Below are 22560 nucleotides of genomic sequence, written 5' to 3' on the forward strand. Positions count from 1 at the left end.
AACTATTCAGCCATCGGGACTTTTTGCAATAATTTTGGTCTTATCAACACTTTTGAAATGGCATCTGGTCATCGAGACAAAATTAGGCTTTTAAGGAATCGCAAGCAAATGATATCCCCGTAACACTCATCTGCCTTTTTGTGGTAAGTGCTTATTAGGAAATATTAGCATGCTGCATAAGAAAAAAACATGATAATTAACAAGGTAAAAATGATACCTGCCAACTATCATGCAAGGGCCGTTGAAGAGCATGTCAGCGTGCTGAAGTAAGCATTTGGCTAAATGCACTGCTGCCTGGCTGGCCGGCTTATATAGGGCAAGAAAGCAAATGTACAAAGTTAAGACAAGCTTTGAAAAAGTAATCTTCACCCAGAGAGAATACCAGGCGCTTGTTATCTTCCCTTGTGATGTACTGTTGGGCCTGTGCTGCAGCCATCTTCATGTTTTTCTTGTCCTAGGGGATTTTCTCCTCTAGTCTGGTCTTCAGCAAATGAAAAACATGCTTAGACTGAGGTCAGATGACTGAGGACTACGTACTTTATTAAAAGCTATAACTCAAACCAATGGGCTGGATTGCAGAGCTAAAATAATGAGAGACCTATCACTGTCTGTTAAAAGATTAAGTGTTTGATACAAATCTTTCAGTAATAGCAAGACACACCCAGCTTGAGATCTGGAACTTCACCACACGCAGGATAGAGAAAAGCCAGCCGCATTACCGCAAATATAAAATATACAAGAGCCTACTTTTATAATTGAGGTCAGAGGTAGAGACTTGCCTTAATCCCTGTGAAGGCCTGGGTCACTGCAACCATCACTCACACATCCATTCCACGGTCCTAGCCATTCATCATTCACTCTGGGATTTATTAGTCAGGCCTAGAGCCAGAGGGTAAGAGGTTAAATGAGGAGCATTGTGTTTGCTGTTATCAGCAGAGAAGAGTGTAAAGTGGGTCTGTGTGCTAATCCCTACCACTCATACAAACAAACACACCATCAGATGGTAAATCAACAGTGTGTTTGTAGCTGCCAGTGCTTGAAGTCAAATATTAAAGGGGCTATATGTAACTTTCAAAAATACTGTGTTTGTAGCGATACCGCAGGCCGTTAGGCGAACTGCACCAGTAACCTGTTGCTCGCGTGCTCGTCATACGTGCTCAGACGTACACAAACGAGCATCATCATCGGCCGTGAAACACTGGATATTTACCGGCATAATGTTTACAGAGGAGGTAAGTGGTCATACACATGTGAAAGTCTGTGAAGGAGTCTGTGTTCTGCTTGAGGCCGGTCGTTTATTTGTACTAACAGATTCCATATCAGATTCATTCTCCATCCTACAAACGACAGTCTCCGCAGGCCCTGGCTGAGAGCGGGAGTGTGTGATGAGTTTGTCCGCCTTTGAGAGATTTGAGAGCTCCTAGAGCGGACAGAAGTGTGTGGAAGGCGGCCTCTGGCTGTGGAGGTGAAGACCGGGAGTGTGTGATGAGTTTGTACTGTTGATCTCTGTAAGCAGAGCGGAGTGAGGAGGACGTTGAGAACGCGCATAAAATGTCACTTCCTGGAGCTTTCACGGAAAATACAACCCGGGTAAAATGTTTATACAGGCAACACAGATAGACAGTGAACATCTACTTTTTCACATCAGTTAACCGTTCGCTTATTAATGGGAGATAAAAAAAACATTTATACATGTAAAAAGTTACATATAGAACCTTTAAGTAATTTAAAAAGACATACATGTGTGAAACAACATTTAATGCAGTCAGCACATGGTAGCGCTAGTACATGGCAAACAATCTGATAACTATCACATATCACACATAAACCCCTTAACACACAAACACCCTGTGGAAATCGCATCAGCCGGCACCAGAGCACACAGCGGGTGCCTAAACACCTTCTTCTTCTTCTTCAGCATGCTGTTTGACCAAACAAGCTCGCATGCTCATTCTCTGCTTAATAGACGCCTACGCATAAGCACAACTTGGTATAAAAAGGGCCACAACCAGCTAGCCGGATAGCCCAGGGGCTCTGCACCGTGTCTCATCACTGTACGCTAATGTCGAACACAGTGGTGGTGCTCAGCGTAGCTGCTGTCACTTTGGCTTCAGATCCAGGTTATTTGCTCAGGGCTCAAATAGGCTAGGTTCTTAGTTACAGGGTCTCTGCTCTTACATGAGGCGCACACTTTTGTCTGTGACAAACGTACTGTCCAAACAACAGTGATGCACAAGCTCTTATTACTGCTTGTAGTTTAAAAGCCTGTCTGCTGTGCTCGAGTCTTTCACATGCAACTAGAAAACCAAAGGAGTCAGAGTGTGTGTGCGCGTGTGTGTGTGCGCGCGCGCATGTGTGTACTCATCTCGCCAGCCTCGAATCCAAAGCAATTAGAGGGGCCAGATGGTGGGCTGGACTCGCAGTAAATAGCTGTGCATTGACAGAAGAAGCCTGCAACAAAAATGAACTGCGACAAGAAGCCAGGATGACACACAGATACATGACCGCATCAAAGCAGCAGGCAAACACAAGAGCACTCACTGCCATAACCACCATAAACAAATTGTTATTCGCCATGTTTTGGAGTTTGACAGCAGAACTGAATTGTATCATTTGGTGTGCACACATAGAGGCTGCTTACATGTAAACCAAATAAGGCAGGTGCACATGCATGCATGAGCACACACATTCAGTGGAGTACACAAACCTGTACACACAAAGACAGCCCTCTGCATGCCCTTCTGTTAAAATTTGACCAAACCAGTTTGGTTTAGTCAGAGTTCAAACAATGCAGCCTTTGAGCAGCGCTCCATTTACCCAGTTTCAGCTTGGCCTGCACATTCCCCCACTGAAAACACAAACTGCCTCTCTCCAGGAAAACCACTGAAGCTACATCACCACATTCCTCAACTCCATCCTTTCTGTCTCAGTATGTGTTTATGCACAGTGTGAGGCGAAGACGCCCAGCTGAACTTAATTATATATATATATATATATATAAAATAATGCTCTTGAAATAAGAGCATGCATGTGCGCTTTGTATCATCTCTCTTCATTAGCTGTATGCTCAGTCAAAAACTTAATAGGAAAATGTGCCCTTTAAACAAGTACAGAAGTCTCCTACATACCTGTTACCAAGGCAGCAAGTTCAAATCAGCCAACCAGGACACATATACAAATCAGACAGAGGAGGCGGAGCTTAAGTTCAGGACAATTATAATCCACAAAATGGAATCTCCTATTCCTATTTTCAGTTTGCTCTAAACCTGTTATCTCAGGTCTGTTGACACACACACACAGATTTATCAAAACTGAAATGAGACAAACAGACAGACCAGGATATGAGAGTGGGGGAAAAACAGAGGAGGGGTGGTGTGTCTGGAGTGTGAAGGATGGTTGACAAGAGACAGAGAGGCCACTTCATATCCCGATCAATTAATCTATAAATCTAATCAGTGAGAATCAATGACTTGCACTTCTTTTCAATCTAGATCTTCGGTCATCCTAGCTCACCTTAAGTGTTGAAGGACACAAGGAAGGGGGGGGGGGGGGGGGAGACAGACACCAGGCTGAGCCACACTGGAACATTTTAAAAATCAAGAAATCTTTAATAGCAACAAAATACGAAAAAATATAGAAAGACACAACAAAATGTTGACAACAGTTTGAATTCAATTTCTTTTTTTTTCCCAAACAAACAAAATAAATTCAAAATTAAAAAATACAAAAAAGAAAAGACAAGTTACACATAGCAGTCAATAATGCTAATAATAAAAAAGCACATTTTTGGGGGTAAGACTGTGTCTGTTGTGTGCACAGTTCGTTTGTATAGAAGAAGCACATTTTGCCAGTTTCTGGCAGCAATCACAGCGCAGCACTCAAGAATAAAGCACTCCGAAAACATAAATTATAAAGCACTGCAAAATAACAGAGAAGAGAAACTGTAATAGGAGAAAATAAATCCTTCATGCTTGCTGTCACTGAGAAATACACAAACGTGACACCATAAATTAGTAATTCTTTTCTCTGCTACATATTTATATATTTATACTATGTACACAGGAAGGATTTCTCCTTTTCTTCTTTTTATGCAAGTGAGATGGGAGATGTTAAGGCTTTGATTAATCATCAGATGTTTGGAGCCAAAGAAACAGCAACAGTATGTGGCTTTCTTGTAAAATATATTTTTTTTTTTACACTATCTAACCTTGTGCTAGACCCAGACATGGATCGTGGATTTCTCTAAAAGCAATTTGTCTGACAGGCCTGTACTTGGTGGGTGGCAACAGTGTCTGTTTGTGGAGGTGGTCATAGTGGCGAAGGTGACTGGAGTGGAAAAAAAAAAGTCAGAAAAAAAAAACATAATTTGGGAGGTGAGTGGGAAGTTGTGACTCTCTAAAAGCATTCAAAGGGATCTGAGAGGGGATGGAGGTCAGCAGAGGGGCATTTTTTGTGAAATCTGCATTTCCTGTGTAGAACAAATGCAAAGGGGGAAAAAAGTTTCCTGAAAAGCCTGTGTTTTCTTACACTGGGTGAAAGGCGTGTGTCACTAAGTGTGCACTTGTCTCGGTTCTACTACATGGTCATGGATTTGGAAGTAGTCGGACAAGTTGCGGGGAATAGAAAGCAGCGGAGCAGGGGGACATATCATGCTGAGGCTCTTCCCACAGTAACAGGACTGCGTATAAGTCATGACAGAGCCACTGAGCAAGAAGAGGAAAAGACAAAAGTGTGTTTGTGTGTGCGTGCGCACTTGTGTGCAGCTATGCGAGCGTATTCGTGTGGGCTTGTGTCAGGAGATGGCAGAGTTGTCAGGTATGAGGTGTCTTCTGCACAGTTTGGCTGTGGGAGTGAGCATAATGAGAGTGACTGAGGGGTGTTTGTGTGTGGGCGAATGTTTCTCTGCATTCAGCGTATGTATGTGTACAGTGTGTATATATGTGTGTGAGTCAGTGTGCTGTCCAAAATGCACAATAATATCTTCACTTCCCTAGGTTTTCCATGGTGACAAAGGTCGGCTACTAAGGTTACAGCCCAAATGGCAGTGAGAGATGTCCCAAAGCATCACCAAAATACACACTGACACCCACTGTACACACACGCGCAGCTGAGTCAGATGCAAAACAAGCATTGCCTGTGTGTTCACGGTCTACCTGATAAATTATAAGTATTGTGGGTATTTTTGCATTGGCAGAGTGTCTGTCAAGAAGGAGAAGCCAATTGGGCAAAAAAGATTTTGTGCTTATAACGTGGAAAGGCGAACAATGAGGAATTGAACAAAAAAGAAGAGAGCATTTATATATTTTTTTTCCTGCAATATAAATGGACTTTTAGGCTTTATATAAATTCCGCTCTGTTAGATCAGTTTGTTGTATAACTGCTGGTTGATTAGTTCTGAATGGTTTAGGACCAAAATATATGAATGACCTTTTGATTAACGATGAACCATCCAGACCAGCCGGTTGTGGGACAGGTCTTTCTGTCCCCAGAGTCAGATCCAAACACGGAGAAGAAGTGTTCAGTATCTACGCTCTCCCTACATCTGGAACAACTTTCAGAAATCGGCAGGTCTGCTGATCAAAGTTGAAGACTCCTGTTTACGGCTGCCTGTCATTAAACAATTTTTATACATTAATCATAATAAGATTTTAAACTGTGTCACTTATTTTTATATAAACTTATTCTTTATTTTAGTTTCTTTTTAAGCTGCTTATATTTTGATATTTAAGTTTTTAAGGAATGATTTTTGAATGTCCTCTTATGTGTTTTTCTGCCCTTTGTCATGATGCCTTTTGGTGTCGTGTTTATTGTCTACTTTGAATTGCCTTGTTGCTGAAATGTGCTATAGAAATAAACTAAACTTGCCTTCTATAACACCACCACAACCAAACCAAAGAGGCTTTCATTAGATTAAAAATTACATTCTGAAGACCTCTGAGACTCTTTTTTAATTTTATTTTTTACTTTCCAACCAACGCCTTACTCTTCACTTCCACAACACTGGCAACACTGGCTCCATCGATCTGATATTTACATTTTTATAAATATCCACATTTTCACAAGAAAAATAAAGATGCTTACATATATATAGTACACAGATACCTCACACCAAAATTTACATACAACAGTTTTTTCCCTTATGTTGCCACTTTTACCCCAAAAACCACATATTACACTGATTTCTCATTGTATCGATGGACACATACAAGTGCAAAAATAAGTAATACATTTTAAGTTTGAGTGGTTGTGGCAAATCAGCCGTGCTCTGTAAATTTTCTGTACCCCAGGTTGACCGGAGCTGCGGTTATGTATAAGCTAAGGCCATTAGACGATAATCCTATTGAACACACTGACTTACAATATGCTAGACGGTGCTAAAACAGGGAAAGCGTTCTCTGCTTGTGTCCTCTGCCTCCTCCATTTCTCTCCCGTTCTCTCTCTGAGGGTTTACTGCTATCACAATGGCAAACACACGCAGTCTTGCCCTGACTGATACTTGAACTGCACAAGAGTGTGTCTAACATCCAAAGTTCAAGGTCACAAGCAGCTATGTTAGCAGATGCAGGCGCAGTCATTTCTTGCCCTTGGCAATGGGTCACCCAGTGTTTGACCTCATGACCTGCAGCGAACTGCAACCCAGCTCTTAGTTGGACCTTGCAGGAGGTCAGTACAGTCATCAAAAAAACTGCTCTCACCGGATTCCCAGAGGGTCAAAGGGGAGCTGATTAGAAGGCCAGAAAATCCATGATTAGAGGAGCTACAACAGAGCTTCTCCTTAAGATTGTCCATCACAGTCATCAGAGGCTACACAAACACAGTGTGGCATGTTAAATGTACACTGAGCCCGAAAAGAAAGCTGTGTACAGTAGCCACAAGTCATATTTGTCTTAGCAGGCCTCCAATGACTCGTTAAAAGGATAAATTAACAGTCAGGAGACAATCTGCCCTGAAGCTGCATCATAAAGGACCGTTTCACCAGTTGCTGCCTGTTAGTCAATATGACTCCCATAGCGTCAATTTGGACCTTTTACATCTCCTGATCAATTCACCACATTAAGCAACATCCGCTAATGGAAAGAAATATTAGAGGATGTAATTGAAAATCTATCCAAGCAACCATGGTTCTTATGTTGAAGGGGTTTTCAGATTTGCCAGCCATTTACTAAATATAAGAGGAGACGGGAGCGTCCATGCAGCGGAGTGAGCATGGCCACTCCAGGTGGATTAGTCAGTCCTGCATGTCACGGCAGGCCGCGCTGGAGTAGAGTTAGTGGGGCGCTTGACACATCAGGAGCAGTAAAATACTCCCCCTGCTCTCTGTGGCCCTGACCTCGACACTGCCCTGGATAAATCATAAACTCCCCATAAACAACTGGAGAGAGGGATGAGGAGAGAGAGTGAAAGAGAGAGAGGGAGAGATAGAAGAGGTGGTGGGAGGAGGAAACTGCCACGTCATAAACGATAAGTGGTGGCAATCTGTTGGTCCCAGCTAAAGCGAGCGACTTCACGGCTCATTACCAATCAAGCTCCTCCTGTCAGGAGCGCTCTGAGGAGACGAGGATGAGGAGGAAGAGAAGAAGGAGAGACGTGCTTCTCTCTTGCTTTCCTGTCTCCTGCATCCCTCTCTCCATCCCTGACCCTGTCAGATCAGCTACACTTCATTCCCTCGTTTTTTGTTTACCGTCTCTTTCCTCTAGGCACAGTGCAAAAGTTTGTATGTGAATACCTTGTTAAGAAGTCTCTTCAAACTCTCAGCTGGACTTCTATTTGAGCAGCAAATTCACGTTTTTTTTTTTTAGGTCTATTGTTAAGTTATTTACGTTTAAGAGGAGCATTTGTCGCTTTTCTATATTTCATGATGGCAACTGTCTATACCTTCCAATGTTACCTTCCCAACCCATCACCTGCTCCTAACTAAGCCAGCAGCTGTCATAGCACAACGCAGAACCAGAACAAAAAACTTTTTCTTCACAGGAGGACTGAGACAAGCAGGCAATATGTATCTGTCTTGACAAGCCTTTCCACTTCCGCTGTTTTGGTGAAGATAAGAGTGAATTTGCAAGTGTGTTTGCCTCCTCTATAGCCAAGCTTGTATCATGATTCCATTATCCTACTCCCACACTACACAGTTCGTCTCTTTTGTCTGTCAAGAGTTCTTGTCAAGGTTCCAGTGATAGTGATAGCATGAGCTGAAACAGTGGGAGACAGGTTGTTTCTTTTTCTCCCTCCAGTTCTAAGAGACAAATTTACAGCAAAGATCCTTTCAGAATATTCCAACAAAACCCTCCTGTTCATTCTGTCCATACTGGGGGCTTCACTGTGATTAATAATCAGCTATATTTAAAATCAATTTTCAAAAATAAAAGTGGTATAATTCTCTCTTTTTCAATCAAACATGGATAAGACCACGGAGCCATAAAATCCTCAGGAGGAATCCACCATCAACTCCATTTTTTTCTCTCCTCCTCCATTCCGTTCTTTCTCCTCCTGCTCTATACGTAAACAGCAGTCCGAGAGATGACCGAGCCGTCCCGCTGGGACTCCATGTCATCGTCAATGTAGTCTCCAATCATATTGTCCTGGTCATGTGGAGGGCGAAGCTGAAGGATAGGGGCCCCTCCAGTGAAGTGGTCATACCTCTCATCCTCCTCCAGCTCATCAAACTTCCTTCTCTCTGCATCGTCTAATTCATTGCTCAGCAGGATGTCCTGGGCCGTGGGAGTAGTTGCAACAACTTCAGGCCGGCCCCCTATGGTGAGCGGCTGGTGGTGGTTGTTTTTCTCTCCGAGGCCTTGGTGGGAGGAGCTCTCGTTGTAGACGTAGATTGGGCCATTGTTGTTGCCGCCTCCGAGGCCACTGCTCCCCGTGCCTCCACCTGTGCCGTTCTTGCTGGCCTTCTTTCCGCCCCCGAATATGCGTGTCTTCATGTCGCCGGCGCCATTGGCGCGGTAGCCCTGCTGTTGCCTGCGGCTACGGGTGACAAGCACGCCGATGAGAGCGGCAACCAAAAGGAGAGCCAGCAGGGAGCCAATCACAGCTCCTGCCACCACGCCAGCATTGGATGGGTTCACTGTGGGCTCTGCAGGAGGGGGAAGGAGAAGCAGGGAGGGAGAAAAAAAGGGAAGAAAGGGATATGGTTGAGAAATGGAAAAAAAGAGAACAGTGTGAAACATGGCGAGAGGGCAGGAGGGAAAATAGAAAGCATAAAAAGAGGAGAGAAAAAGAGTAATATGAAGGGAAAGAGTAGGCACACAAAAAGAGGGAAGGAGTTGGATAATGTCAATGGTGCTGGTTTGAACTGTATTCAGTTAAGTGTGTAAAAGTGTTGAGGTGTCAGTAAAGTCAAGTGTGTGTCCTTGTGTGTGTGTGTGTATGTGCTGACCCTCTTCCTACACTGACATTTCCTCGTCTCCCTCAGAGCTGCTCCTGTCCCCATTCCCATAGCCACGTCACAACAACGTCCCCACCACATTTCCCCGTGTCGCCGTCATTGGCTAGGGTCTGTCTAAGGCTCGCCACACATCACAAGTCCAGACGGGCAAGATGGGGAGGGAGGGAGGGAGGGAGGGGGGGGGGGGGGGGTTTGGTTGTGCAAGCAACAGACACACACTTTCAGTAGGAGCAAGGGGGGGGGGGGGGGGTGGCGTTTGCAGGGGAGAACAGGTGGAGGCCATGCAGAGGCGGAGGAGGCTGATGATGGATGGAGGAGTGCAGGGTGGAAATTAGATGAAGAAGAGAAGGAGGAGTGAGTGAGTGACAAAGTGACACAGCGGAATGACAACTCTTCCTGGAAGCCATGAGTGTGGAGCAGGAGGGGACGGATTGGCACCCCTCTCCATTTGTGTAAAACCACAGGCACTGCGCGACTGCTCCTTAATGTGCGTGTCCATTTTAGCTTCAGGACAACTGGTTTAGTCACGACTGCCATGTTACATGCACACACACACACACGTCAGAAGAAGCCATTTTGAGTTCATAATAAGTCAAACAGAGGCTTTCCTGGAGTGCAGACTGGCTAAGGAGGGCTTGAGTAAAACTAGGGCTCCATCATCCAATACACAGAGCTTCTGTTTGTGCATCACAATCCCGGGGAGATGTCGCGGAGTCTAAATCAGAGTTGTAAAGAAGTCCCATATGACTTGTCAGCCATATAGTGTTTTCTCTGAACTCACACTTCCCTGGTCCCTTTACATCCCATACCTAACACTAGCCTGTGCTTTTCTTCTCTTGTATCTTTTGCTTTTAAAATATTCAAGATTCATAAAACTTTAGTGTCTACCACATAGAGACAGAAAATCACCTTTGTTTATTGGCTCAAATAACAAAGTTGCACCAATATCACTGCAGAGGAATGTCGGGGAGCAGGGCGGTGAAAGTTCAGAGAGAGAGAGAGAGAGAGAGAGAGAGAGAGAGAGAGAGAGAGAGAGAGAGAGAGAGAGAGAGAGAGAGAGAGAGAGAGAGAGCGCACTATACTGGATGACTGACAAGTCAGCTTCACAACAGTTTTATTACTGCAATATTTTAAAGCAGGTATTTTAAAGGAAAAAGATACAAGAGAAGAAAAGCACAGGCTAGTGTTAGGTATATTATTGCATAAGTAAATCATAGCCATTCAAGGTTTCAGTAGCCTACCACAAATGCCAAAACCAAAACAAATTATTCATTTGTTTTGTGTGAAGCTCTACAGGGCTTTCCCTGGATAAAAGTTGTAAATCAAACATACATCAGGAACTATGGGATCAAAAAATATGGAAAACAAGAGATAACCAGTACCCATTATGCCTCTTAAGCAGCATTAAATGCAGAATTGTTTTTTCATCAAGCACATCTCAAGGTCAAGGTTTCTTTATTCGTCTCCCTAGGGAGAAATTTGTCTAGGATGCTGGGAAATTGCTGCATGGACAATACATCGAAAACAACATAAAAACAGTAATTACAAATGTGCAAAAAACATTTAGCTTCTCCGTGCCACAGTTCACCCAAGCGTCTGCTTACGTATCCATACACACACACACACACACTCCTACAGTCACAGGCGCATGCACACTGTCCAAGCACTAATCAAACACTGCAAATATTTTAAGCCCCCATTTCACGCTCTTCTTCAAAACAATATCATTCACAGCAGTAACATATAGACCTATACTTAGGATTCCATTAGCATCTTTTTTAAGAGAGCTAAACATATTCCAGGTAAATGATCAATCGAGCACATTGCACAGCTTTGCAACATTGTGAATGTAACATTATTGAAAGCTAGCAAACTGTGTTCATTCTAAACACTGAGATGTCAAAAGAAGTAGTAGAAGTAGTTTTAAGTTAAAAATCTGGATGTCTCTAAAGATCTCTGTCTGACACATCATGTCTGGAAGGGTTTCGCACTGAGTAATTTCTAATGTTTAGACTTTCTGGTTTTAACGTTTTGTGTTAAGATTGTACTGAGCCATGCCATAAAACAATGATTATTATGACAGTTGAAAATAACTATTACGGGTAAATGTAAGTTTTTATTGTACTGGATCAGAGGGCTACGCTGTATTAGCCGATACTCAAGTGTAGGTACAGCAGAAGAATGGATATCAGGAAGGAAAAGAAGGTCACACAACAACTCTGCTTGGAATCTGACCAAACACTAGAAGCTTTTAGAAGTATTGAGGTTTGAAACCAGGCTTTGTTAAGATACTGTGAGTATGCAAAGCCGCCAAGAGAACCATCACAGTGAAACTGCTTTGCACAGGCTTTTTGAGGCCAAGAGTTCAGGGCTCTAAGTGCTTCCTGGGGTTATGATAACTCTCCGTAGACCCAATGACCGGTTCCCCAAGAGGGCATCATCTATTTCTCAGTGAGCAGGGATTATGGCTCTAACACCGAAGGAGTAAAGGGTCAACTCCACCCATGTTGTTAGCGTTCACTGTACTGTGAAGCTCTTAGAAATGTCCTTCAAATGACACTGGCTATTTTACATTTTGTAAAACAAAATAAGAAATAGTCTATGATTACTTCTTTATAATGGAGGAGCAATTCAGTATGATGTGTGTGTCCCCCCCCCCCCCCCCAAAAAAAAACACATGTGCTTTCTTTAGAGCTTAGAAGAATTCAATTTAAAAAAATGGTAAATTAATTCATGAATGTATATTTAATCAAACTTTTCATGTAAGTTTAGAGTTTATTTCTTTATGTGTTTTGTATTCAAACATTTAGTTCTTGATTTTATTTAATTAACTTGTTTATTCAATTTGGATCATTTTGTGCAGCTGGATGCCTCAGAAGCAATAAACAGTTTATACAGTCATAGAAGAAGAAAGGCACTCTGTCGCAGAAATATTTTATGGAATTAAGTCTGCTTCCTTCAGATTTTTAGCACAGAAGCTACACAATAAAACAAAAAAATTACGTGGTTAGTCAATGAGTGTTTGATTTCAGTTGCTGGTTGAAAGTGATCAAGAACCCTTTGCTAAGCTGAACATCCTTTCTGTCACTCTGGCTTTCTTTTCCACTCCCTGCACTTCTACCAGTCGCTGCTGAGGATTAACCAGGAGATGCTGCTGTTGGAATCCCTGCCTAAATTTGAAAGTAGAAAATCAGTCCAATTCTTATTGTCATTCCCATTTTAAATCCCAACAGAATCCAGCCTCTCTTGTTAAGTGTACAGAGAGCCAACAGCATTACTCTCGTACCACTGATTCTTGTCAGGGGCGAAAATTGTAGACTAGTACCGGCTACACCTGTTCTCAGCTCAGCTCTTCGCTCTCTCTTTATTTCCGCCTCCCTTCCCCTTCACCAACTCTTTACTCCATCTCTGCCTCCACTTCACCAGCTACCTCCTACATACACTCTTTCAATCTTCTCTAAATCCCCTTTCGCGCCATATCCCTAATTCACGTTTGTATTTCTGTCACAAGCTTTTTTCTCCTTGCTCTCCTCATCTGTCCTTCACTTGCAACATTTTCCTGGAAAAAAAGTGTGGCAAATTCCCTTCCTTTATTTCAATATTTCCCACCAGACTCCCCTAACACATTATCTCTCCCTCCTCCTTCTCTCCTCCGAGTAGTGCTAAGCATTCCTGTTCACACACATGAGAGTGAGAGCTAGCCCTCAGTGTCCACTTCTAACAGGAACACAAGAAATGCATTATCACCTTAGGCTTGGTGGATCTTCAGTGCAAGCAACGTGCCAACAATCTCTGTGCAGACTAAGGCCGGATGCTGCCGCACATTGCTGTCACTTCAAAGGGAATTACACCAAAATTCAAATGCAAATTCTCTCCAAATTCTACTCATCCAATTATTTTTAATGCGTCGCTCAAGTCAGTTTTCTATGTGTGTCTCTCAAAGTCTCTACTGGTAATTCCTTTGGTGGATGATGATTCATGTATTATTCTGTCCTTCTGGACACAACACTTGAAAGATTCAAGAGATAGATGTAAAGGAGCCAGCCTGGGCTCCCAGTACAGGCCCAATGCAGACCTAGGACACATCCAAACAGAGCACAAGAGGAATCTTTTAAAGTGGGTGAGGAGAGGACATCTTCTAAACACATGCTGTTGGATGAGCCAGCAGAAAAACTGCAATATGCATGCTGTGTGGATAACAAGGGGGGGGGGGGGGGGGGGATAACAAACAGGCAAAAGCTACAGTAACTGCAGCCCACAAGCACCAAGCCATCTCCTCAAAGACACACACACACAGCATACTGCGTAAGCCAAAACACAGCATGCTTCACGTCCAGCACGACCGTACGCTCCAAGTGACCGCAAGTAATGAGGGAGATGGAGTGGAAGTAACATCAACTGCAGCCTCCCAAAAACATGCATGGTCACACACACACACACACACACACACACACACACACACAGACACACACTCACACAGACACAGACACACACTCACAGCATCATGGTCAACAGTGGCCTGCTGACACAGGGCTGGGCTGCACCTAGAGCATAGCTTAGCAGTACCCTCTGTCACCATGTTAACTTATTGAACAGAACTGTGTGTGTATGCACAGGCACAACTGAGTACGTGTGAGTGTGTGCTAATGAGGGGTGGGCAGGGGGCCAGTCGCAGGCTGGAGGGAGTCTTGGCTCCGTCCAGACCTGTTCTCTGGCTGTTTTTCGCATGACCGGAGTAACAGAGAGACAGAAAAGACAGACACACACACCCCCTAACTCAATGGAAGAAAATGGCCAGGCTCCTTGCCCTTGAACTGTCTTCTCTGAGGAAAGAGCACTGAATTGACTTAATTAAGTTAAAACAATGAGGGATATTTATTTGGGGACATACAACTTTAGAAGGTACAGCTGAGTCACCCCTGTGAGAAAAATTTGAGGGTTGAAACATGGCAGAAGATGGAGGGAATCTGGGTTAGACACATAGGAACCCCCGCGAGAGGAGCCTGGAATGGAGGGATGGAGACTACTAAGCTGTGATTAAGGAAGAGCTACTGGTATTTAAGAGTTAAGCTTTTGAGAGAGGCAGAGCTAAATAACATGTGAGAGAGAGAGAGAGAGAAGAGATAGAGAGAGAAAGCTAGGGGCAGAAGTCTCTTCTCTGGGCAGGGGGGGGATCAGTGGCAGACTTGCGGAGGCTGAAAGACAACCTGGGAGAGATAAGGAGGATGAGGAGAGAGCATATGCTAACTGAGAGGATGAGAGATGCAATGAAAAGAGCAAACTGCAGCGAAAGAGATAGCGAGGGATAGATAAATCTAAAGACAAGAGGAAGGGAGAAAAGGGAAGGATACGTTTATGTGTGTGACTAAGCAGCAGGATCGAAGATGAGAGGAAGAGAGGCAAGGAGAAAAGAGGACATCTACCCCTCTCGCTGCCCCCAGGAGCACAGGACAAGACTGAGGGCAGAGGACACAGGAACACACACAGACAGACACACTAGAGTAGATATGCGTGTCATGCAGCTTTGGGGTAGAGAGAAGTAGGGGACCTGCTCTGTAGCAGGTGCTGGCCGTTTCACGCCTGTCGGCCCCTCTTAGCCCTGTTTGTCTACACACATTCACATTAGCTTCCACAGGTCTACATCCAACCCCCACCTGGAGTCATTCCATATCTCGCTCATTTCGACAGTCATCAACTCTTTCATTGTACTTCGACCGATACTGACTCGACCCTTTTTCTTTCCGAAAACTATTCCCTCACTCTCTGCCTACTACAAACCTTGCTCTGACACATGCTGGTTGCCTCAGTCACCTCTTAACTGCCAGCAAATTTAGCTCCCGTCTTATCCTCCTCCTCTTCTTCTGCCAGTGAGTAAGAGGGGAGTGGGATGGAGGGAGGAGGTGGCAAGACGAGATAGAGGGAGATGACAGGGCTAGGAAACTGTGGGAGGTTCAAAACTAAAGGAGAGACCAGAGTAACTAGTAAGAAAAAAGGAGGAGAGAGGAGCATGGTAATACAAAAAAAAGAGGTAAAAGTGGGATGAAGACAGAGCGAGAAAAAGGAATGGATTGTGGAAGCAAGGAGAGAAGCAGCCAGGAGCTGAAGCAGCAAAGGGTGACTGATCCGCTCTGAGAGGCTTGGAGACAGACAGACACACACGCCATGCTGAGAGATAGTGGAGGCCAATAGCAGAGGAGATAGGATGCAGTGGCACAAGATTCCCATGGGAGTTTTAAATGCCGTCAGCATCCGCTCTCTCGCTCCATCCCTCATGCCTTTGCGCCCTCCCTCGCTTTCTCTGTAAGTGTGAGGATTGCATGCTGGCACTGATTTATCCCAGTCCACGTTCACCGATTTTTTAAATCTTATTGCAGCAGCTTCCATCTTCCCCCATCCACTTCCTGGATCTTTGTACCTTCCCTGCTTGTGTCTTGTAATACACAGCGGGAGACTGTAACATCCTTTGTGATACAGAAGCCACTAACACTACTCTGCAGCAGTACAGAATGGCCCCAGAGGACCGGTGACGCATACTGTGGCACCATAAGGAGCTAAGGGACTTGAAGAAAGATTGAGGGGGTAGGAGTGAAAGAAAGAAAAAAAGGACAAAATGAGGAGGGACTTAGCAAAAGGGACAAAAAAAGAAAGAAAAGGAGGGCATGGAGTCGCTGTTGCTCTTAAAATGTAACCACCAGAGAAATGCTCTTTTTCCCCCCCATTACGGAAAAAGGTTTACCACCATGTCAGCAGGAAAAACTTCCGGTTAAGTGCAGGCATGCAACAGCAAATTGAAGGGAGATGTATTTTGTATGAGGTGAGATGCAGGAGTGAACCCTTTTGAGGAGGGCAGTTCAAACTCTGGAGGAACAGCGGGGAATGGAAGCATGGTGTGTTTTCCATCTTGACTGGCACCATTCTGGTTTCACTATAAGACTTGAGGTGGTACAACAAGCGCTACAGCACACAAACACATGTTTACACCTCAATACATAAAACTAAAAAAATAAACTGCACAAACACATGTTTACACCTCAATACATAAAACTAAAAAAATAAACTGCACAAACACATACATAGAAATAAAAGAAAAACTGAAATCCAGTCAATGTAGAGTAAAAAAGTGTCTGAGAGTGAAATGAATCACTTTTAGTGAAAGAACACTGTTCCTTTGCTTTAGTCTCATTTGCTCATTACTACATGTCAAGGGCACTGCTGAGAAGCTACTAAAAAAAGTACAAGAAAAGCAGAGAGAAGGACCTTCTCCTCTATATGCAACCCTCACAATGTGTACTACCACTAAAAACTAAAAGAAATGCTGTCTTAAATGCAATGTGATGTAGGAAGCAGATTGACAAACCTTGGACACCGCTGAGGCATAGAAACATTGATAATACAGCATTATACAGTGAATGCAAAGTGAAAGAGGAAAAAGTGACATGCATGCTTAATAGGCCAAGGTGAAGGAGAGACATGAAAAGGTGAAGGAGAGAACCCAAAAGAGCACAGAATCCATGCAGATATGAACTTACTCTCTGCACACACACCCTAGACAGACAGAGCAGCTGGACCCTCTATCCCTACACTAATCACCAAAGAGAGTTCCTCAGTACAGATAATCTGTGTGTTTGTGTATGTTGTGTTCAAGTGACATGTGAAGGTGGATCCCTGGGGAAGACATAAGATTGCAGTACAGCAGGAAAATGTGTAGCACATGTGATGGAAGTGGACTTGGTTCCAGTTCATCAGTTCAGAGGATATAAATGTTTTTATGTAGAAGCCAGGGGAGGGTTAAGATGATGAACGGGACCCAAGCGAGCCACAAATGTGTTTTTCATTTCACTCCTGAAATGCTTCCTTCACTGAGGCATTTAGTGTGTACAATTTGTCAGTTTTAGACCATTTGAAACATTCACAAATTACAATTTGTCTTGGATTTAACCTACTTAGAGCAGCAGATGGGTGGATTTGTGATGGCAGAAACAATTCTAATGCCAATTTGTCAAACCACAGAAAAGTGCACAAAAAGTGCTTCTTTTTGAGGTTACCTTTGATAGCACAACATTCGTTTGAGGTTTAAATTTCTATTTTTTATGTGATCTGACCTACATCTTTAGGATAGTATATACAGATGCTGTGTACATAAAATGTTGGTGTACATGTGTAGGGGGCTTTCCATGTTTGTGTTCTTGAACTCACCTCTGACCATGACTGTGACCTGGTCCCTGCCACTCCCAATACGGTTCTTGACCTCGCACACAAAAGTGGTGTTCACGGCATCGTCTACTTTAAGCACCTTCAGCTCGTTTCCGTTGATTTGCACCGTGTCAGGTATCTCTCCGGACATACTGCAGGGACATGAGCATATCAGCATGAGATAGAAGAAAATTAAGAAGGTCAAAAGGAGGGGGAAAAGGAGCATAGTACTGTAGTTGTTTGATTTGGCACAATGAGAGCATTGAGCTGGATCCACATTCACTGAAATGTGCTATATTGTGCAATATCATCACATTTAACTAATCTTGATCGGTAGTGCAAAACGAATCCGTTTCCCGCTTCCTAAGAAGGCAATCCATTATCACGTGGTGGAGGAAAATGCAATGGAAACTAGACTAGACTTGAATATTTTTTTTCAAATTGGGCCACATTTATTTAAATAGTTAATAATACAGAGAAAAAGAAGAAAGAAAGTCATATTGTGTATCTCATAAAGCAGGGGTTAACTCTCGAGTCACAGAGTCCATTATGAGAAATTATACGCCTATCTCCATAATCAGAGCGCAGGGCTGTAGTGGCAATAATAAAAATGCTGATTACAGCTCTGTGGACCTGGGAACGAAGGGTAATGAAAGGAAAAAAACAGAGACAGAAAAAGAGAGACAGTGAAGAGAGAGAAACGAGGTAACAAAAGAGAAGCTGGATGTGCTGATACTCACGTCTTCCACAGGACAGAGAGCGGGACAGGGTTTCCATTAGCCTCGCAGGTGAGCAGCACGTTTGTACGACCCACATACCAGTTATTGTCATAACCCACTATTGTCACCCGAGGGGCATCTGGGGAGAGGACAGATGAATAGCAGCAGGAAGGAGGAAAAATAGTCCAATTAATCACAGGCAAAACATATCATGTTACAGCAAAGGAATTCATAGAGTTCTAAGTGTTGGGTAATGTGTGTATGTGGTCTCTTACACTGAACTTCTAGCTTTAACGGAAAGCTCTCAGCTTTGACCTGCGTCCTGTGCACTACCACACAACTGATGTCCTTCCCGTTGTCTGCCGCTGTGGGAACCATGCGGTACTCGCTGCTCATGGTCACGGTGTTGTCGGCTCCTGGCTTCGTCACGGTCGTCGCGTTGCCATTGGCTGTGGTCACCCAAGAGATCTGCGCAGCTGGACGGCCATCCACAGACTCGCATTTCGCCACGACAACCTGCTTAGCTCCGGCTTCGACTGTCACGAGGGAGGCTGAGTTCTGGGGCTTAGCTGATAGAGGGATGGATTGATGGGGGGGATGGAGAGAGAAAAAGACAAAAAAGGGGAGAGAGAAAATTAAAGTGTGTCGAAATAGATAAAAATGGAAGTAAGACAGTTGAGGGAGAAGATAACAGGCACCATTATTGATAAACCATTTGAGTCAGAAGCTGGGCAAAAGCAGATCCAAAAACCTCAATCCCCAGCAACCTTTGCACCCTCCCTCACCCTGTTTATTTTCTCATGAGAGCCAACGTTGATAAACAATTACAAGCACCAGTGTAAAAACACCCAAACACTAAATCTTCTTTACATCTACCTCCTTCTCTTTAATCTTTTCCCATCCCTATCTAAATGAACCACCATTGATAAACTATTTCCTCTACTTGAAGTACATTTCAATATACAAATTCAAAATCACTACACGACTCTGTGAACCCCCGCCCCCATCTACTGTACATCTCTTCTCATAACTCCTCAATCGGCCTCTCTGATACGAGTGTGGGATCAGAGGAAAGCAGGCAGGACAGGAGCTGACAGCAGGCATGACAAGCAGCCAGATCAATAGAGAGGCCTGAGGGGAGTCAGGGAGGCATGATGCGGGGGGGGGGGGGGGGGGGGGGGTGGGGGGGGGGGGGGGGGGGGGGGGTGGAGGCACTGGTGCTGGGCCAAGGTTAGACCAATGGTTCCATTGCATTAACAAGAACACAATTGATCTGACAATACCACTTATAATAGCAATTAAGCAGAGCTGGACATGCTTTTAACCTGCATGCTACCTTTGGGGGAGGGAGAGAGTTGGAGAGATCAGATGAAAAGAGGTGGGCAGAGAATCATTTACATATATATATACACACACATATATATATATATATATATATATAGATAGTAGGCCGCTTTCTACATCACATCATAAAACATTTAATTTAACATGCATACACTCACTATAAAAGGGATGGTTGACAAATTTAAAGGAAAAAAAACACAAAGAAAAGCATTTATGGCACAATTTCAACAACTCTGCTAGAGAGGCAGGAACAGAGAACAGTTTTTTGGCGAGAAAAGATATTAAAATCCATAAATGGTAGTATTACTCCTGATCTAAATTGCCTTGACTACTGCTTTCATTCATTGTAAGAAAATATGGGTAAAAAAAAACTACAGCTCTTTTATAACAGGCTAGTCAAGGTTGTGTTGGGTTTGATTCATCTGTGCCCAAGGTAAAAATCCAATTTAATCTCAAAAAAGTGTTACTTTTCCAGTGGTTATAAAAACAAGAAATTTTACAAGGAGAATTTTACAATGTTTCAAGTCCTGGAATACAGAAAACTGCGATGGGTTTGAACCCAAGAGCACATGTTGATCAATGGAGAACTCCAACAGAAGTATGTTACCCCTGGTAGACAACAGTGCTCCTGTACATTACGAGTTTGTAGGGTTAGGGGAACTCAGGTGTAACTAGACATAGAGCTAAGACTTGGGATATTAAATTGCGAGAGTCCCCTTCATCTTTTAAGTTCTGTGGTAGAAATATTTACAGAGGTGCATTTAAAATAAGGAGCTACCACAGGTTTCAACAGAAAATCACAAAGTGTATTGGGAAATTGAAAGTGTGCGTTTATTTTTAGTTACTGATAATAAAGCACATTTGCTTGCTAGGGTTAAAAATAATTATTTTCATTACCGATTTAAATTAACTTAGAGTTTGTACACTCAGCTGCCGGTTCCTCACATATACCTGCTTTTACTAGCAGAAACATTGATGACCCCTCTCATGAACTCTTTTGGAAGCGTATTGGCAGTTTTAAAACTATGTCTTTATTTGATTTATAGATATATATCATGTTGGTGACCTACCCAGCATGACCAGGTATGTGATGCCTTGCTCGTTGCCTCTGGGGTAGGTAGCATACTCGCAGATGTACTTCCCCTCGTCGTTCATCCTAACATCGCTGATCTGGATGGAGGGACTGTCTAGGATCGGGGGGCTGGGTACAAAGCTGACTCGGCCCTTTACGAGTGAGTCAGGGTAGTTGGGGTCAAAGTTGGGGTGAAACACGGCAATGTTGATCCTCTCTCCTTCCTTGGGCTCATAGATCCATGTGACCTGTGGCGATGGAGGAAGCACAGGGTCATGTTGTTAAGAAGGCGTGTGGTGAATAACAGAAACACAGGCTTCATTTATCACAGCATTGATAAGCGACACTGAAGAAGAGCGTTTTAAGACATCTGTATTTCGCTGTAAACTCCTCGGGGCAGCGTACACAGCATCACAATAAAAAGAAGTGGAGCAGGTATGAATATGCATGTGAGTTTTTCAGGAGCAGTACTCCCGCTCTCTTTTAGCAGAAACAAGCAGAGTTGTGCACTTACCACTTCATTGAGATGCGATTAAGGAGTGTCTCCATTAGCATATTCAATCCCCCCAAGCAAAATTAAGCTTAGTATTGTTTGTTTGGAGTAATAACACATTAAGCCTAAATGTGATAAAAACCTATTACTAGCCTTAGGATCATTTCTGTGAGCTATAGTTTGCTAGATTTGAGTCAGTAAACAAAGCACATAGACCTGTGTTATTATTTTAGGTTCATTTTAATTACTAGGAATTCCTCTTATCTAAAAAAAAAAAAAAAAAAACACACCTCCAAAATTAGGTTGACACATAATTAGCATGTACTTTATTTTACAAGAAAGCAGCCAGATGTTTAGTCAAATGTAGTCACTTAATGTCCAATGTCTGACATTCAATTGTGAAAGAAAATTGGAGTCTTGAGCAATTTCAGCAAATAGTCTGTGCCAAGTCAGCACAATGGGCTGCAATTTCAGGATGAAAGAGACATTTTTATTACAATTTCAAACCACAAACCCAGTTTAAAGCTGATATGAGTTTGGTGGTATGAAGGAGTAATCAAATCCTGTGAAAGTGGAAAAAAAAAGAAAACAATGGTGTTCATGAGAGTGTGTGTTCCTGTGCGTTTCTGACCATTGTGAGCTGAATCCCGGCAGCATCAGTGAAGGCACAACGCAGGTTGACAGTCTGGCCAGGATATGACAACACCTCCGGCTCCACCTTCACCCGCTGACCCGACACTCCTGGGGAAAACAGAGAAAGAGAGACATTATTTTCACTTGTATCCTGCCTTCCTGTGCTAGGAGAGGATGGGGGAGAGGGAGCAGGAGAATCGTGTTGGTACAAAGCCTCTTGATGATAAATGAGGACAGCAAGGAAGTGTCTGCTAGAACAGAGGACAGCATTAGTGAACCCGGGCAAGTAGGCCGAGAGTCTGGTATCGTTCCATGACTGTGCGTCAGTGGACGGAGAGGCTGAAATAAAAAATAATAAAAAAAACAAGGCGATGTGTGTTGGGGGGAGAAAAAAAAAAGTAGAAGCAGAAAGGCAGTTCTCTTTTCCTCATAAGTCGTAAATCATGTGGATGCTTTTCTAAAGCCTGCCATTTGCTTAGCAGACACATTCCTGTGTAACAGCAAAGAGTCAAAATAAATATGCTTTTCTTGGTGTGTTGTGTCAGTAGGCGTGTGAGAAGCAGTAAGAGCGAGGGAGCTTTAGAGCGACAATCTGTCCATGTGAAAAAATTGTGTGTTTCTGTGTGTTTAATCCAGGTCTCTGTGAAAATGTAATTACTTGTATGAGTAAGCGCGCATTAGTGGATGTCAGCAAGATGGCACCTGTTTTAAGACT

General features: G+C 43.4%; 1 protein-coding gene across 3 annotated transcripts in view; it reads right to left on the reverse strand.

The window, feature by feature from the left end:
- The window catches only part of LOC132983041 (nectin-2-like), a 78237-nt gene that overhangs the window by 27259 nt on the left and 28418 nt on the right, over positions 1–22560 (reverse strand). For 2 of the 3 annotated variants that reach the window (XM_061049258.1, XM_061049257.1), the window contains exons 2-6: positions 21844–21953; positions 20718–20967; positions 18579–18872; positions 18325–18442; positions 17588–17736 (exon numbers count right to left, since the gene is read on the reverse strand). In XM_061049258.1, the coding sequence (XP_060905241.1) occupies positions 17588–17736; positions 18325–18442; positions 18579–18872; positions 20718–20967; positions 21844–21953 (921 nt within the window). Of the gene's footprint in view, positions 1–3585; positions 9080–17587; positions 17737–18324; positions 18443–18578; positions 18873–20717; positions 20968–21843; positions 21954–22560 lie in introns of those variants that run through there. The other variant, XM_061049256.1, reaches the window with a different exon arrangement.

Source organism: Labrus mixtus, chromosome 11, assembly GCF_963584025.1.
Source record: "Labrus mixtus chromosome 11, fLabMix1.1, whole genome shotgun sequence".
In the NCBI taxonomy this organism is placed as follows: Eukaryota; Metazoa; Chordata; class Actinopteri; order Labriformes; family Labridae; genus Labrus; species Labrus mixtus.